At 44.1% G+C, this 18,242-nt stretch overlaps 2 protein-coding genes across 2 annotated transcripts in view; one reads left to right on the plus strand and one right to left on the minus strand.

Moving 5' to 3' along the window:
* LOC310788667 (protein shisa-8) overlaps nucleotides 1-18,242 on the plus strand; it is a gene marked incomplete at both ends in the record, with an annotated part of 198,836 nt that overhangs the window by 9,508 nt on the left and 171,086 nt on the right. The window lies entirely within an intron of this gene.
* On the minus strand, nucleotides 13,735-16,615 carry LOC310787826 (calcium-independent phospholipase A2-gamma-like; the record flags this gene model as incomplete). The annotated part of the gene is made up of 2 exons (XM_083649298.1): nucleotides 13,735-15,735; nucleotides 16,610-16,615. 2 exons carry the CDS (start codon nucleotides 16,613-16,615, stop codon nucleotides 13,735-13,737), a joined length of 2,007 nt encoding a protein of 668 aa, XP_083505424.1.

Below are 18,242 nucleotides of genomic sequence, written 5' to 3' on the forward strand. Positions count from 1 at the left end.
TGGAGGTATCCTGAGGGAGGTGTTGTAGTACTATGGGGTGGTACCATGGCCACTGCTGCAAGCCGTTCAGCTCCACATTGAGGCTACGAACTGTGCTGCAATCTCGGTTTTAAGTCAAGCACTCAAGTGTTGGATTCTAACAAGGTGCACCCTTCCTGTTTGTGTTGATGGAATATAAAACAAGGTCTGGATAGTGTCCAGTTTGGTGACATTTGGGTGGATGTTTGCGGATGATGTCATTTTGGACTTTTTTGTGTCATCGGACAGTGGCACGTCTGATGTGCACCGTAATACTTTGCAACTGAGTGTGATGTGGTCCGGATGAACATAAGCATCTCCAAATCTGACACCATGGATGTTGGGATGGAGGGCAGTGATGGAGGAGGTTCATGTGTCTTGGTATTCATGAGTGATGGTGCGTGGGAGTGTCACGTGCATTAGAGGGCTGCATAGAGACACTGCGGAGCGCGTCATCATTCAGAAGCCACGCCCAAAATGGGGGAAAACACAAACTCCCCCCCAATCCTGGCGTTCTCCTATGTCGCGTGGATGGTCGGGTGTTGCACACAAAGATCATATATACGGAAGATGAACACTCCAACTTACTTCATTGACAGCAACATCCACATTTTTCTTCTCGCCAATTCTCAATGGCTTCCTTGTTGTCCTCGTACAAAAAAACTTTAACTGTCGATTTTTTTTACATTTGTTGTCTGCGCAGCCCACACCACACAACAGCTTTTAGCTATGTTTAATTCAAGGAATATGACGCTGGTGTGTGGAAGTGAACGGAGAGCTTTCCCCCGTTATGGCCTATTTCATGCAGTGTCTCTATTGTGAGTGGGATCACGCGGGAGGCGGGACCCAGCGCAAATCTCACGGGAGCAAGCGGTCAAAGAATAAACTGTGGGCCAATGACCCACTCGTAGCAGGCAGACAGTGGGTCATCTTCTCGGGCATAAGTGATCTTTGGCAGGTTGAGAGGAGAGCAGAATGGCACATTGGGAAGTTTTTTCCCGAGTGGGAAATGGATGAATGAATGGCCGTAACGCTGTCGCATTGGTGCCATGGTGGCAAAGAGACTGCCGAGCCACAAAAAACAGAGCTCGATAGCGGGTCAATCCGGGCTGCTCCGCTTGCCTTTTTGCCGCCGTAACCCTGTCCCCGATAAGCAGCCAGTAAATGGATGGATGGATGGATAGATAATGACTGATGTCTGTCTAGCCCTCTGGTTCTGTTGTGGAAATCAGGCTATTGATTGGTTGCTAGCTGCATTACATGTTAAATGCAAGGCATGCTGTGATCAGATCATTGCACACACACACACACACACTAGGCATGGGTCGATTTCCGGTTTTACCGGTTCGGTTCGGTGTACGAGCCCAAACCGGTTTGATCACGTGCGAACCGAAAAAACCTAAAAAAAAAAAAAAAAAAAAAATTGCCAGTCCATTCTGATTGCACTATTGTTCATATTAGCCTCTTCTCAAGTTGCACTAGTATGCAAAAGTCTTATTTTGTTTATTATGTTGATGTTTGAAGAAAAGTTAAGCTGAATAGTTATGAGAAATAAATACAGGGTGTGTTTGTTACACAGGTGTCCTGCTTCTTTTTATTCAGTATCATTGCTGGTTGACAATACCAGCTTAGAGGTGTATTATCACTATCAGGTGGACTGAAGTTGCACTACAGACAGTTATGGGCCACACTCGGGAGCCCTGCTTAAAAAAAAAAAAAAAAATAATAATAATAATAATTACAAAAGAAATCTGTATACCGGTTCGATCCGGTTTAGACGGCAATATCGAACCGGTTTTAAAATTTTCAAACCGACCCAGCCCTAACACACACACACACACACACACACTACAGGATCCGAAGCGTATACTCACAGAAAATACTAGTGTTTAATTGAACCTGTGTGTGTTCAAATCAATTGAAAGCAGAATGCATTGGCTTTGCCCCATGCCGATTTGAAAAAGAACACAGGATGTGTTCATAAAGTGGATGTATTTCATCATCTCTGTGGATCTCTCTTGCCCTTGCCGCCCACAACTCGTCGAAAAATAAATCCCTTATCATGCAGATTATGAAAGCAATATATTATTTGATTTCAACTGCCTGTGAAGCGATGTCCCACTCCGCTGAAAACTCAGCTCTTCAAAAAGGTACCTCACATCTTTCCCCTCCACTCCCATCTCCTCCGGCAGAGATCGCAGAACGCGTCTGAGGCATATGCGTTGAAACAGCCATGAATATTGAGTAATGTTACAGAAGACGTTCTTAGTACCACACCATACACCACCATGCACATACATGCATGGATGGATGGTGAACAACACACACATATTGAAATAACCTTATGCTCAGATGAACCCCTCAGACACTAAAAGCCACACACGACAGGCCAGTAAACACACAGATGATACAATAGAGCGAACAACCAACATCCAGTCCACAAACCAAAACAGATCCTGCCGCTAGTCTAAATCAACATCATCATTATCACAAGTCAGCAGCAGCATCGTCAGCACTCAGGACAGAGACACACGCACACCCTGAGATAAGCACAGCTGCGCAGTGAAATTCAAACGAATCAACACACAAGAGCCCAGCCATACCGTAGAAAATAACTGATAGAATAATCTAATTTAATGTATGTAGGTTATGTAGGCCTATGGAGCACTCATTGAACAGTGGTCGGTCTGGTTGGACTCAGTGAGGCTTGGAGGAGGAGGAGGAGGAGCCACAGTTTGGACTAGCGGTGGACTAGCTTAACGTTACGTGGTTGAACTTGAAGAAGCTGGTCAGGACGGTCAGGGTTACGTTAGCGGTCAAGGTCAGCCGACAGAATCCCGGTGTGGAGGTCATCACTTTTAGCCGTTTGCTTTTCAAGAATTCTGATATTGTTTTCTGGTCCTTCTGCCTCTTCATTCTTGCGCGTAATCACACCAGTCTGCCGCTGTTTAGCCTCGTGTTTTTTGAACAAACTATCGCTGCTACTCACGGCATCGGCACGCACACACGTGACATCGTTGACGGTGATAAACAATGCAGGTGATTGGTAGCGGTTTGCATGGACTAATCATTCCAATGCGTCAATGTCACTATCACGCGTCGACGCCTACCGGAGGAAGTGGAAAGGTCATCACGTGGTTTGAGACTTGCCCTCTCCTCTGGCTGCTCTTCTCACCTTCTGTATTTCCACTAATATCTCTATATTTACTTGTTCTAAATGGATTTGGTAATCGAAGTAGTAAGCTACATGATTTGGCTTATAACTATAGCCTATGTGGCTTTGCACGTTCAGTGATTGTTTGGCTCGTTTGGTTTGAAGTACAATTTTAGAGAAAAAAGCTCCGGCTTTTTATTCATAAAAATATGATATCAGGGTCCAAAGTTACCCGGGGGACGGGCCAGGCCACCCTCCTGTCCTCTGGCCATATTATCTTCCTCCTCTACTCGCTTATCTAGTCTATTTTTCTCCTGACTTCTACTTTCCTTAGGACTTCTGCTTTACATATTCATTCCAGGCTCAAGGGATATTGTGGTGAGGAACAGCACACTTTGAAGCTACTTTATTTTTCCGTGGCTAACGGATAAGCACGTGTGGAATTGTTCATATTTATGTATAAGCACAGCACTTTAAAATGTATTCTTGACCTATATACATTTGGCAGCGAGACACTTCACTTTCACACAGCCGCCATGGGGGAAATGTGTGTGAATCTGGGCGTATGCATAGCATGCGTGTGTGTGTGTGTGTGTGTGTGTGTGTGTGTGTGTGTGTGTGTGTGTGTGTGTGTGTGTGTGTGTGTGTGTGTGTGTGTTTGCGTGACCCTGGTGTGTATTCAACAAATAAATCCAGCCGCACAGCCGTTAAGGTGGTAATGCACCGAAACCCTGGGTCAGGCAATCAAAGCAGGTAGCGGTGCAATGATGTATGGCACGCACACATGCACGCACACACACACACACACACACACACACACACACACACACACACACACACACACACACACACACACACACACACACAATATGTGAAGTGTACTATGCCTCTTGCTTCCCCTCCATCGCACTGCTCTTCATCTCTCAAGTGGCTGTTTGTTTTTGTTTTGCTCAGAGGCTGTTCAGACACAGCACTTATTCTGTTTTGCTCAGAGGCTGTTCAGACACAGCGTTTGTTTCTGTTTTGCTCAGAGGCTGTTCAGACACAGCGTTTGTTTTTGTTTTGCTCAGAGGCTGTTCAGACACAGCGTTTGTTTTTGTTTTGCTCAGAGGCTGTTCAGACACAGCACTTATTCTGTTTTGCTCAGAGGTTGTTCAGTCACAGCATTGTTTTTGTTTTGCTCAGAGGCTGTTCAGACACAGCATTTGTTTATGTTTTGCTCAGAGGCTGTTCAGACACAGCGTTTGTTTATGTTTTGCTCAGAGGCTGTTCAGACACAGCACTTAATCTGTTTTGCTCAGAGGCTGTTCAAACACAGCGTTTGTTTTTGTTTTGCTCAGAGGCTGTTCAGACACAGCGTTGTTTTTGTTTTGCTCAGAGGCTGTTCAGACACAGCGTTGTTTTTGTTTTGCTCAGAGGCTGTTGAGACACAGCATTTGTTTATGTTTTGCTCAGAGGCTGTTGAGACACAGCGTTTGTTTATGTTTTGCTCAGAGGCTGTTGAGACACAGCGTTTGTTTTTGTTTTGCTCAGAGGCTGTTCAGACACAGCGTTGTTTCTGTTTTGCTCAGAGGCTGTTCAGACACAGCACTTATTCTGTTTTGCTCAGAGGCTGTTCAGACACAGCACTTATTCTGTTTTGCTCAGAGGCTGTTCAGACACAGCACTTATTCTGTTTTGCTCAGAGGCTGTTCAGACACAGCACTTATTCTGTTTTGCTCAGAGGCTGTTCAGTCACAGCATTGTTTTTGTTTTGCTCAGAGGCTGTTCAGACACAGCACTTATTCTGTTTTGCTCAGAGGCTGTTCAAACACAGCGTTTGTTTTTGTTTTGCTCAGAGGTTGTTCAGACAAAGCGTTTGTTTTTGTTTTGCTCAGAGGCTGTTCAGACACAGCATTGTTTTTGTTTTGCTCAGAGGCTGTGCAGACACAGCATTTGTTTTTCTTTTGCTCAGAGGCTGTTCAGACACAGCATTTGTTTTTGTTTTGCTCAGAGGCTGTTCAGACAAAGCGTTTGTTTTCGTTTTGCTCAGAGGCTGTGCAGACACAGCGCGTGCTGCTGCTGTGACTGCTGTGTGGAAACTGCCGCTAAGCCATATGAAACATTGATCATTGCCTTTGATGTGTTGGTATGGCTTTGGGAATTATTAATGTTCCCAATCTTTTTCTCTTCTTCTCAATGAATGCTAAGTCAACACACAATATGGGTGGTGGGAGGGGCTATACATTGAAGGTGGAGGAGGGGGGAGGGGCTATACATTGAAGGTGGAGGAGGGAGAGAAAGGGAGAGGCACAAGGCCAAGGGGCATGAAGAGGATATAACATATTCACCAAACTTTAGCATCACAAAGGTATTTGTTGCTCATATTTTGCAGTTGTCATGGTTTTGGATTCAATCATTCTTTTAGTTATGTTATTGTTTTGCATTCAGACATTGTCGTGCATTTGGGTCGATTTTTGTATCTGACCGTGACAGCAGTCTGTTTAAAGTAGCCTAGAGACAGTCAAATCCTATCCTATAATAAGACAGTGAAATGTCTCTATGTGAGTGAGTGGGTGAGCAGAATTGTGTTCGGCCAAAGCTATGCCATTTTACGTGCGATCGCGGTGCATCTTTCAGCAAGTGTAAAGAGCACCCCTGCGGGTGACCTAACAGAGCTGGAAATTAAGTGCTTTACAGACAATAACACAATAACAAATAACAGCCAACACTATAAATAATAAAAATGCCTGACATGAATTAATAAGAGTGTGAGTGGGGTAAGCACCACACAAACACAGCAAGAACAAAATTAAAACAAATGATGTGAAAGCCTGCCTCACACGATTTTGTTTTGCTGAAACTGCACAGCACAATGCACTATCACCTTTGGCAGTGATTACAATGATTAACATAACTGGAATCCCATTTACCTATTGTCCATTTCATTCATCCAAACATTGTGCAATACGAGTCATCTTTGTGGTCTAAACATGTTTTTAACGAACCAGTGTTACGCCAATCATTTAAAACTAAATTTGCATATTAGAGGTACTATATATAAGAATTGTGAAGCAATTTAAATGTATTAAGCATTTTTTATTTATTTTTTGCGAATGAGGATGTATGCCTACCGTAACTTTAAAAAAAAACTAAACTTTCTCTAAAAAAACAACTTTCTCTGTTGCCTATAACTATAAACAGCCTGTGGGCTCATTTCTATCTGAAAGACTCAGCTTACCTGAGCTGTCCTGAGCTTACCTCGTTTCTTATATAAATAAAAAAAACTTCCCCCGCTAGGTTATTTCAAACTGAATGAGCATATGTCTATAACCTTGGATATAAAAACACCTCATTGAAATCGGTTGAGAAATATAAACCATATAGTGATTTTTATCCAGAAAAACCAGAGCTCCCCCGTTCACTTCCATATTACAAGGTGTCCAACAGGTCCAACTGCTGCGTTGATGCATCATTCCAAAGAACAGCACTGGCCCAGGCGCTATCAATGTGTATTTTGGCTATATTATCTACAGTATGGTACAGTAGCTCGCTGTTAGCTTCTACCATGAAGCTCTCTGCAGAAGACCTGTGTTATACCACAATAAAAGGCTGGTTGGAGCCAAAGTGACTGAGATAATACTTTGTGATATTGTGGCTTAATTTAGCTGGCTAATGTTAGATAACGTTAGCTTGCTTCCTAACATGGACAAATGCTATCTAGCTAACATATGGCTCTTTTCCACTGGTGTTTCTGCCCAGGCTGGCCTATATGCCACATTGCGCTGATTTCCTTTTCCATGATCAGTTTGATCAAGCCGGGCCGTGCACACAACCCACCCAAGGTGGACCTACTCTGGTGTGGAGGCTGCAGCAAGCCAGACCGGCCTGGCCCCGCCCCCTCAAACAGCTGTGTTGCCAGCATAGGTTGTGCCATGCTGTTGTAAGTGGCCACAACAAAAGGGAGACACACCATGATAAATGTTTAACAACATATATTTTTTGAATAAAATTAAGAAAAAAGTGTCAAAAACTGAAGATATGAAGTGTGTGCGTGTGTGTGTGTGCGTGCGTGCGTGCGTGTGTGTGTGTGTGTGTGTGTGTGTGAAAGGTGCATGAACGCAAATAACATCTATATACTGTAACTAAATCAGCATAACCAAACCAGACAGGTGTCTGTGGGGAGAAGCAGAGGGAGAGTGAGTGAATGGAACAGTAAAACAACTCCAGGACACTGAGGCCAGGTGTGCTGAGTTACAATGAAGTCACCTCCATGGGAAAGACAAAACAGGTGAAATAATACACTCCCAGGTGACACCACAGGGGGTCATCACATCACAACTCTCATGTCTGTGCTGGAGTGCAGAGAGCAGAGAGAAAGGCCTCTGTGTGTGTTCAGCTCTCAGTACTTTTGTAACTTCTCTGAGGAATCTCTGAAGTTTAGTTTCTCTCCAGTTTCTGTTTGTACTTTGAGATATCGGCTTTATTTCACCGTTTCCCGACTGCTTTCAGCCGTATCAGAGCTGTGATACGTTACTGCTGCCCATTTCCTGCTGCTGCTCCTTCATATTAAAAGCTTTCCACTGACAAACTAGCAGAAGGCCTTTTATTGTGAATAACCTGTGGCAAATGCAATGTTTATCCCGTTTTATCCACGACTTTTTGACCATTAGAGACTAGTGACAGTCACACAGCCATATCCAATGCTACGACTCGAGACAAGCGCATCATCGGTTAAAGACACACCTTCAAGCGGGTAGCCTAGTTGTAATAGGAATGCGTTATCCCAGTTGCGCTGGGGAGCCACTCCAGGCCAGCTGTTCGTATGGGAAAACAGCAATAGCAAGCCGATCTACCAGCCAGAAGCCCCAGGAGTCTGGATGATTTGGCCGATGTTATCTTGTGCGGATAGCATCCACTAATAATTCATCCTAGGGCTGTCACTTTTTATTCAAAATTCGAATTTAACTTAGAATGTGGGGGAGGAGGGGCATGTTCGAATGTAATTTGCCATGTTTGAATTATTTCTTATTTTTTTAATTAAAAAGAAAAAAAATATATATATACTGTATTTTTTTTTTATTAACCAAAATTAACCAACTGCTGCTTGCTGGTAATGTTAATCCCATGTCAGAAGAAGTCTCCAGATTTGTCGCGTTAGTCTCTTCTGAGAGATTGTCTCCAGGGTCTGAAAAGTTGTCTCGAGTTGGATGCAGCAAATAATATTTGCAATTATCTCATTAGCATAACTGATTATGTTTAATACTATATCATGGTGATTATTGTGGGACATTAGCGGTCCATGCAAGCACCTCTTGTTTTTTGTATTTGTTGTGTTTGCTTTTTGTATAACCGCAGTGGGCGTAGCACTCTATACTCAAAACCTAGAAATATTTACACACACACACACACACACACACACACACACACACACACACACACCATTTCATTTGGACTTAAACGGCACCATTTATCCTAAGTTATTCCGGTGAAGAGCGGCGTGTTCAAGGGCACCGGCAATTGAATGACCCACCAGGGATTGAAGCAACCTCTTCCATCAAGCGTTCTATTCCTTTATTGTATTGTTTTCCATCAACAGCCCTTTCCATTTACTGTATTATTCAGCTGCGCTGGCACTTTTCAGCATGCTCTGTGACGGGTGCTTAGAAGCAGAGATAATGTGCACCACGTCCAGCTTTTAAAAGGCCACAGTAGTGGTCAGGGGATAACTTTGTTTTATTGGGAGTTGTGCGTGCGTGCGCGCGCGTGTGTGTGTGTGTGTGCGTATGTGTGTGTGTGTGTGTGTGTGTGCGTGCGTGTGTGTGTGCGTCTGTGTGCAGGGCATAAAGGAAGGGGGGCATATCCTTCACTGTAATTTCATCACATCAAAAATAATCATGTAGCCTAATCCAGTGATTCTCAAGCTCTTTCATATCATATGTAAGTTAGTACACACTGGGCCTAAGTTAGTTAGTACACAGCACTGGGCCTAAGTTAGTACACAGCACTGGTCCTAAGTTAGTACACACTGGGCCTAAGTTAGTACACACTGGGCCTAAGTTAGTTAGTACACAGCACTGGGCCTAAGTTAGTACACAGCACTGGTCCTAAGTTAGTACACACTGGGCCTAAGTTAGTACACACTGGTTCTAAGTTAGTACACTCTGGGCCTAAGTTAGTACACAGCACTGTACCTAAGTTAGTACACAGCACTGGGCCTAAGTTAGTACACACTAAGCCTAAGTTACTACACAGCACTGGTCCTAAGTTAGTACACACTGGGGCTAAGTTAGTACACACTGGGTTTAAGTTAGTACACACTGGGTCTAAGTTAGTACACACTGGGTTTAAGTTAGTACACACTGGGTCTAAGTGAGTAAACACTGGGGCTAAGTTAGTATACACTGGGCCTGAGTTAGTACACACTGGGCCTAACTGGGCCTGAGTTAGTACACACTGGGCCTAAGTTAGTACACACTGGGCCTAAGTTAGTACACACTGGGAATAAGTTAGTACACACTGGGCCTAGTTTAGTACACACTGGGCCTAAATTAGTACACACTGAGTACACACTGAGCCTAAGTTAGTACACACTTGGGAGTAGGTGAGTAGACACTGGGCCTAGTTTAGTACACACTGAGCCTAAGTTAGTACACACTGGGACTAGGTTAGTCCACACTGGGTCTAAGTTAGTCCACACTGGGCCTAGGTTAGTCCACACTGGGCCATGGACTCCCATTTGTCTAATCTCACAATATTTTTATTGTTGGATATGATTTTGTCCAGAAGTATCTATTAGGTAAAGAGATCACAGTGAAATCAAAACCAGCCATTTTCTACATGTTTCTAGTAACTTCTTGTAAATTAGATAATGGTGAAGTTTACTCTGGGCCTGCATAATGTGATATCTATACCCTGTGTAGTGTATATAAATTGTGATTATGTGTGTATGATTTGTAGTGATATGTATAATGTATAACGAAGATGTGTTGATATCTGTTATGTACCCTGTAATATATTGTATTGTTGTTTGTGCTGGCAACCCTGCCCTGGGACTGCAGATGGAAAATATCAATTTGCTATAATCTGGTGCAAAGCATCTTTTCTCTCTGAGATCAATGTTATCTTTTGCACATGGTCCCTGACAAATAAACGTAATAAACTAAACTAAAAACTAAGACCCTGGGAACCTCCTGAAGGACCCATGGTGGTCCCTAGTAGGGCTGGGCGATATGACGATATATTTCGTCTGGACGATAGAAAATGTATTTCGTATGATATGATGCTCTATCTTTTATATCGTTGTGTTGCAAATCACACTCTTTACGGCAATATTGTCCGTCATTTGGATGACGCTGTGCTTTCTTCATTCCGTCACGTCCACAGTCCACACACGCACCAGACTGTGTCAACAAGCCCCTTGTCCCTTTATAAGTGACACAAATCAGCCGTGTGTAGGCTAAAGAGCAGGGAGATGTTACCTCCACTCCGTCCGCCTAGCCTACCCAGGCATTTGCGCTGTGTTAAGTCCGCGTTTGATCCATATTTGCGTGTGTCCTAACGTTAAACCTGGCAAAACATCTCCTCTCATCATCCCAAGGAAATCCCTTGAGGGCTGACAACAAAACGTCTGTCGTTAGCTTTAGCTTTTAGCTTTCCCTGTGTGAGTTGTGTTAGTTAACGTTGTTCTTCTTCTTCTACCGTTTTATTCTTCTTCTACTGAACATGTAGGTATTTTGACGTTGACTAAAGAAATACTGCCGCCTAGTGTCCGCTTTTAGATATGATTCCAAATTAGTGCAAACACATCAAATGCTAGTGTCCTCTTTGAAAATCGAACTGGTGGCATGGGTCAGTTTGTGTTTCATTCTACTGCCCTGCAGCTAATTATTATTATTTGTGTTGTAAATAATAGCCATGCTTATCTGTATTCTGAATGCATGTATCCTTTGTGAGGTTTGACAACATTTTAACTGGTTCAACTGCTACATAAATAAATGGCCATGTGGTCATTTTATATAAACTATAAATAGAATTGACAGAAAATAGGCTATATCGTGATATATATCGGTATCGGGATATGAAATGACTTATATCGGGATATGAGATTTTGGTCATATCGCCCAGCCCTAGTCCCTAGGACCCCACGTTGAGAACCACTGGCCTAATCAATTCGACTTCAGTCACTTTCTCCACAAGAAGACATGACATCAACTGACATCCAGGAAAGTGATCGCAAAATTCCTCACAATGCATAATGAAGAAATGTACTGTAGCAATGATGTACCAACGGCTCCAACACGTGCCACAGTGCCAGTGCCTGGGTATGAAGCAAGGCGTCGGCCATTTGAAAGGTGTCTCCAGGCTCCGGCTCTGTTTTCACCTCTATTGTTAGACATGCTTCTTCTCACCTTGCATTAAGGAGCGCTCGACTGTGTGTTGATTAGAGAAACAGTGAGGCTGCCTCGCCTCCTTAAGATAACTTGCTCCACAATTCATCTGAAAATAAACTCTTTGATGCTGGGGGGGGGGGGGGGGGGGGTTATAAACTATTTGATGCTGAAGGGGGAGGGGGGGTATAAACTCTTTGATGCTGAAGGGGGGGATTATTGTTTCTGCTTTTCATTAGCTCTGATGCACATAGGAGAAGGTGAACATAGAGCAGCGAGAGAGAGAGTGTTAAACTGCTTGTTATTGTTGAGTTTCAGGTTATCATGTTACTTTGGGTTCACAATAGATTGATGGACACGTGTTGGTTTAATTCATATTCATGATTCATATTTTCTTCATGAATGTTAATATTTGCTGCCAAACAGGTTTTAACCACAGAACTCGAATGGATAGAACAGTCATTGCCATTCAAAACAAGTTCCAGGATGGTCGGCGAGGTGGCCATTTTTATGTAGCCTAACAGTACCATTGGACAATATAGCTTATGTATAAACCAACTTGGAACAAGTTGCTGTGGTGAGAGGTTTTACCCTACAGCAAGAACCAACGGAGCTTCTCTGGATTGCTAACATGGTAATAGAGCTCAACAGGCACGTGACTTTTCGTGACGTAATTTGTAAGTAAGTTCCGCGTCCATTTTCTCCATAGACATTTCAATCAATCCAAATACAGTATAACGAATTTTAAGGGTTGAACCAACCAAGCCTTCCAGAGAATCTCGAGTGACCATAAAACATTCGGTTTAAGCGAGAACCAAAAATAACAAGGGGGGGAAAAACGATCCCCCCCCCTTTTTTACCGTTATCATCAGGCAAAGATGCATTAAACTAAAATCCCTATATAAATGGGAAACAAAGGCGCCCTTACTTACCCATGCTGGTCATTATCCCTCAAAATTGTTACATCATCAGTTTTGAAAATAAATGACCCACCTGAAAGGTATTATTAGATCATCGGTAAAAACTTTATTACAATATCAGTCAGGACATTTTATTACATTATTGCTAAAGTGATAAAAAATGGCTGTAAAAATTAATGGCAACGCATTATTGGGTTTTATTACATTTTCGATCAAGTTAAGTGCAAAATATTCTGGTGTTATTACATTTTCGGGAAATTATTTTTATTATTTCATAATTTCTCATAGTTTTTTTCCCTCCCTTGCTCTCCTCTTTTCCCTGGCTCCCCCTCTGATTTTGCTGCATATCATTTCAGCGTTCTTAATTTTGCCCGCTTCTCCTCTTCATTTATCTCATATTTTCAGCAGTCACCAAAACCCACACTACCCACATTACCAGACAAACCTATACTGCCTTCATCCGGCATATATTAAGGTTACCATGGCAACGTATTACACTTTAACTTTCAAAGAAAGAAGAGAAAGTGTGATCAATAAACGGTTATTTTCAAACACAGGACTGTGGGCTGTTAATGAGGATCCTTCCGGGTGACTTTTGACTTTGTAGTTTAGAGGGATTGGAGTTTAATAATGAAAACTGCATTCAGCATATTCATTCATTCAGCAAACAATCTCTGTATTTTTCTGTGAAAGTATGAATAAATGCAGTTGTGTGAGGTTGTTGTAACACATCTTTTAAAAGGAGAAAGAACAGGTACAACTGATAAATGCTTCCTTGGCAACAACAGTCTGGATGAACTTCTTCTGCAGGGCTACTAAAATCAAGCTCCACATGTCCCCAAAAACGGGGACTGTCCCTGAAAATCGGGGACATCTGGTCACCACTGTCGGCATTCAGGGAGTTCCGAAACTCCCCACATCGGTCCTGTGATTTTGAACCGATCCTATGTCAAAGTGTCCCCAACCACAGTGGATGATAGCTACAGATACATGTTAACTGCCATAGAGGTGAGATAGAGATACATCAATACTAACTTCACATTAAAGTCTTTAGGCGTGGAGTGAGGAGGAGGGCAGTGTTTGGCATGTTAGACACACTACCTACCTTTACATATATGACAATATTTTCCAGATACACCTACGGCTCCAGGAGTCACAACTACGATACACTAGCCAATGGCTAGTGTATCGTAGTCTAGTAGCCATAGTAACATGAGTTGATTTAGAGTGAGGGACAAGTCTCCACGTGAGGTATGAGTGGGTTGTGTTGGAGCTAGAGCCTTGAAGAGAGGGAGGGCAGAACATTATACATGTCGGCCCTGAGTCTGACCCACTCGGCCGTCCTCTGGACAGAGCCTTTCTCCCGGGCGAGGAAGTGTGCAGCCTTCTTGAGCTTCTCCTCGTTCCTCTCCAAGTAGCGCATACCCTCGGCCTTCAGCAAGTCGAGCTTCTCCTGCCTGCTCTCATCCAAGGAGAACTCCTTGCTCAAGTAGGGGTTGAAGCGGAAATAGCTGTCGGGAGGCAGGAGGGTGTCGAGCATAGTGTGAACCTCCTCAGTGCTGGTGGCACTGCTAATGATATTGGTGAGCTTGGTCTTGAGGCTGGTGTGGGTGGTGCTGTGCCTGCCAGGGGTTTCGAAACGACCCGTACCAAGTGAGACCACACACTCCAAGGGCGTGTTGGGCCACAAGCACTTGCACTCATTGATGGCCAGTGCAGTGGGGTTGTTGAACACCAAACCACCATCCTGGTGGAGATCATTCCCCAAGGAGAACTCCTGAAAATACCCTGGAGCAGCTGAGGAGGCGCGGATGGCCTGCCACAGCTGGTGCTGGCAGCCCCCCAGGTAGTGGGAGCGCACCCCGGGTAGCAGGTTGTAGTTCCTGAACACATAGGCCTTCAAAGGAGTGCCCCGGTTCACGATCGTGCTCACTGCTGCCACCTTGGGGCATTTGGGGTTTCTTGATGTCTCCACAAGGAGATCAGTGCCCATTTTCTCTCTGAGGATGTTCTCCCAGGTTTCGCTGTCATAGAAGGCATGGCTCCAGCCCATCTTCACCGTGCCGATGACAACGTTCTGCTTGAAAACATCCGAGCCCAACTTCCTGTACAGATCATCACACTCCTTCAGTGGGATTTGGAACAGGCCCACCATGAAGCCTAGAATAGCACCTGTGCTAACCCCACAAATATAATCAAAGAGTTGGTAAATGGGTTTGCCTGTCAGGGCTTCCAGTTTGTGTAGAGTCTGAAGGGCAATGACTCCCCTTAACCCTCCTCCATCTATAGACAGGACCCGTATGCCTCGGCCTTTGACAGGGTTATGGTAGCCCACCAGAGTGAGGGCTTCTCTAACTGCTGCCCTCAGGCCCAGGTCACTGCCGCGTCTCAGACGCAGCAGACATGGGATAGCTTTCTCCTCGACTGCTACCTCCCGGGTCTCTGGGAACTCTAGAAGGTGGTAGCTGAGGTCCTCCACCCTGTTGATGTAGACCCTTACGTCTGACACTCTGTGGAGAGCCTGGACCAGGGCCCGCGTTCGATTGTCCACACTCACCCTGGTAGTGATCTTTTGCCTTTGGAGTAGAAGTCTTTTAGCTTTCTTTTCTGCAGCATTTTGCTTCTTATTGATTGGTCCCTCAGCCTGTTTTGCTGATGCCTCCTCAGGCTTCTTTTCCTCCACTGTAGCAATGTTGGACTGTGCTGCTCTGAACCTAGGGACCAAGGGTGCAATATAAGTCCCTACGTCGGACAGATAGTGTCCTGAGCCCTTCTTAGGTGAGGTTGGGTCAATTGTAGCAGCCAAGGCAGGTGCTACTTTATCAGACAATGGCATTAGGCCTCTATTTTGTTGACCCTGAGAGGAATTGTCACCATTGTCAACTTTCTTCTCGGTCCTCCTCTCAGTGTTAGCGTTGGGTGTCGTAGCTGTGGAAGGGGGAGGAGCAACATGGGCAGGAGCAGTAGGCATGATTGTGCTCTCCTCAGCCTTTGTCACTTCAGCAGTGGCCTCAACGTCTTTACCTGCATGGAAAGCATTCGATTTGAGTCGAGCGATTTTGGACAGAAGTTCTGTATGAGTCTCAGCCACAGCTTTAGAGACGGTGTCCAGCGTGTTCCTGATACGTGACGTGATGTGTTGGCTCAGACGAGCAGACCAGCGTGATGCTGACGTGTTAAAACACAGGGTGCTGGTGTGGAGTCCAAGCCGCTGTCTCACCTGGCTAGCTCTACACAGCCTAGAGAGGTGCGGAGACAAGGGCTTCTTCTTCTTCTGCGGTGTCACAAATGACTTACGCACAGAGCAATTGCGATGTCATCTGTGATTATGTCATCATCAGTGATGTCACTCGAGTCATCAGTGATGTCACTCGAGGAATTGTGATGTCATCGGTGATGATATCACGTGCCCCTAGTGGCCACACCATCAAAACTTATTGATCAAGATATCAACAATCACTGTGGCTCAGGAGGTAGAGCGAGTCGTCCACTAATCAGGTCAGTGTTTCAAAAGATCCCCAGCTCCTCCAGTCTGCATGTCGAAGTCTGTCTGTCTGTCTGTCTGTCGATCTATCTATCTATCTATCTAGTTATTCGTCTGTGTTTCTCTTTCTCAGCTATTGTGTAGATTTTCATTTATTTTCCAATCTATCCTTCAACCTTCCCGCTTCATCTTTTAATAGCTTTGCACCAGAGGTGGGGAAGAATAGTGATATATTTGCACCCGAGCTCGGCGGGCTGTTACCTGAGGCACGTAAAAAATAATTAGGGGTAAAAGAGTGGCTCAGAAATAGTACTCAAGCCCTTAATTATGCTGGAAAACAATCAATCAATTATGGTGTAATTAATTGTGTAATTTGCATCTAATTTGATGTTTAAACTTTGGGCCATCAATCTCTTGTAACAATGTTAACAAAGGAATGATGCTATTGTCCTCACATGGTTTTACTGAAAAAGCATCATTAGCTCGCTCTCTCTCTCTCTCTCTCTCTCTATTCAACTATACACATTTCACATGCATTTGCACGCTCAATAAACTTCATTTTAAAGGGATATGGCAACATTTTGGCAGTTTAGGCCATTTATTATTGTCTATAGGAATGTACATGGTTTTATTTTCAATCTGCATGCCCAACAAAGAGCGGTACAGCCATCGTTGCTACTTAGCTAGCGCTACAATGCTAGTGACCGCTACAGCCGCTCAGTCGCCCAGAATACACATTGTAACAGCAACACAAACACTCACATGTACATGGGGTGACTGACCAACTTAGAAGTGATTAACTTTCCACGCCCACTGGCCAACAGGGGGCGCTATAATGGACGTGTTCAATCACAAAAAGCCACCTAACTTTCCACACGGATTCACGTAACACCACAAAACGTTGCAGAAAGGTTGGTCATGGGCCAATGATGAACTGATTAACTTTCCACGCCCACTAGCCAAAAGGGGGCCATGACCATCACAAAAAGGCGCTTACAATCATTTCCACATGGATTCCCGTAACGGCGTGGAGGAGGTATGCACTCTCCAGAGTGCCCTCTAGTTTCTCATGCCGTCTCTCCATCCATCTCCTTCATTTTTTATCCATTTCACTCTGCGGCCTCAACCAAATGTTTCTGTGTGCTGTGTCTTCATGGAATCAATGGAGTCATTTCAGTTGACAAGTCGGATCCACGCAACGAGATGAGTGCAGCATCAATCTCTCTCTCTCTCTCTCTCTCTCTCCTATCCTCGCTTTCCTCTCAATCTCTCTCTCTCTCTCCTATCCTCGCTTTCCTCTCAATCTCTCTCTCTTTCCTCGCTCTCTCTGCTATCCTATTTCTTTCCTCTCAATCTCTCTCTCACATTAATGACCTGGGTTCTTATCACTAAACCCCATCATATCCAAGCACAACTCAGACAAGCAGATTGAACAAGAGGGACCTAAGCCATCCCTCTCTCCCCTCTGCTTCCTCCTCTTCCTCAGTCAACCCCTCCATCTATCTCTCTCTCCATCTCCCTTTTCTTCCCAGGCCACAATAATGACCTTATCACTTATCTGTACTGTACATCTGCAGAAGTCAACAACGTGCAGAAACCAGATGAAACAATAGATGGTTTACTGCTTTCTTTTCAGCGCCTTCATCTTCATTCTCATTCGCCTCTCTCTCTCTCTGTGTGGGCACCGACGTTTGTTTGAGAGGTAGTCTGACTCAAGGCACAGGCTCTTCTTGCAAGACTAATTTGGTCTTTATCAATACTTGGTATATTTAATTATTTTTATGTTCAAAATGAACAATTTTCGTTTATTTTCCCCCAGACACAGTTGTCTCCTGTATATATAAATAGCGATGTGCCACTTTGATATAGTGTGCCACTGGTGGAGATGTTGCCTTTCAAAGACTATATGACAGCTGCATGATGACAGCAGAAAGCGTGTTTTGTTGTTTATGTCTGGGAGGCAGAGAGCTCAACAGTCACGTGACATCGTGATGTCACCGTGGGTTCTGGAAGAGAATTTCATCATTATTTTTTCTCAGTCAGTTTTAAAAAAAACATGAGTTTTAAGCCTGGAACCAAGCCAACTGGCCAGTTAGAGAATTGTGACCATAAAACATTTGATTCAGAGGTAGGAAAAAAGAAAAAAAAAAACATGCTGGGTACAAGACTGTATTATATCGCAAGAGTGAAAAAACTACTCATCCCATAATCGTCAGAGCGTTTCAGCCAATGGGAGAGCACTCCGAGTGGCAGTGGGCGGGACCAATGGTCTTGAATGGCGTCATTACACTATGAGC

Source organism: Poromitra crassiceps, assembly GCF_964638095.1.
Source record: "Poromitra crassiceps genome assembly, chromosome: 13".
Lineage (NCBI taxonomy): Eukaryota > Metazoa > Chordata > Actinopteri > Beryciformes > Melamphaidae > Poromitra > Poromitra crassiceps.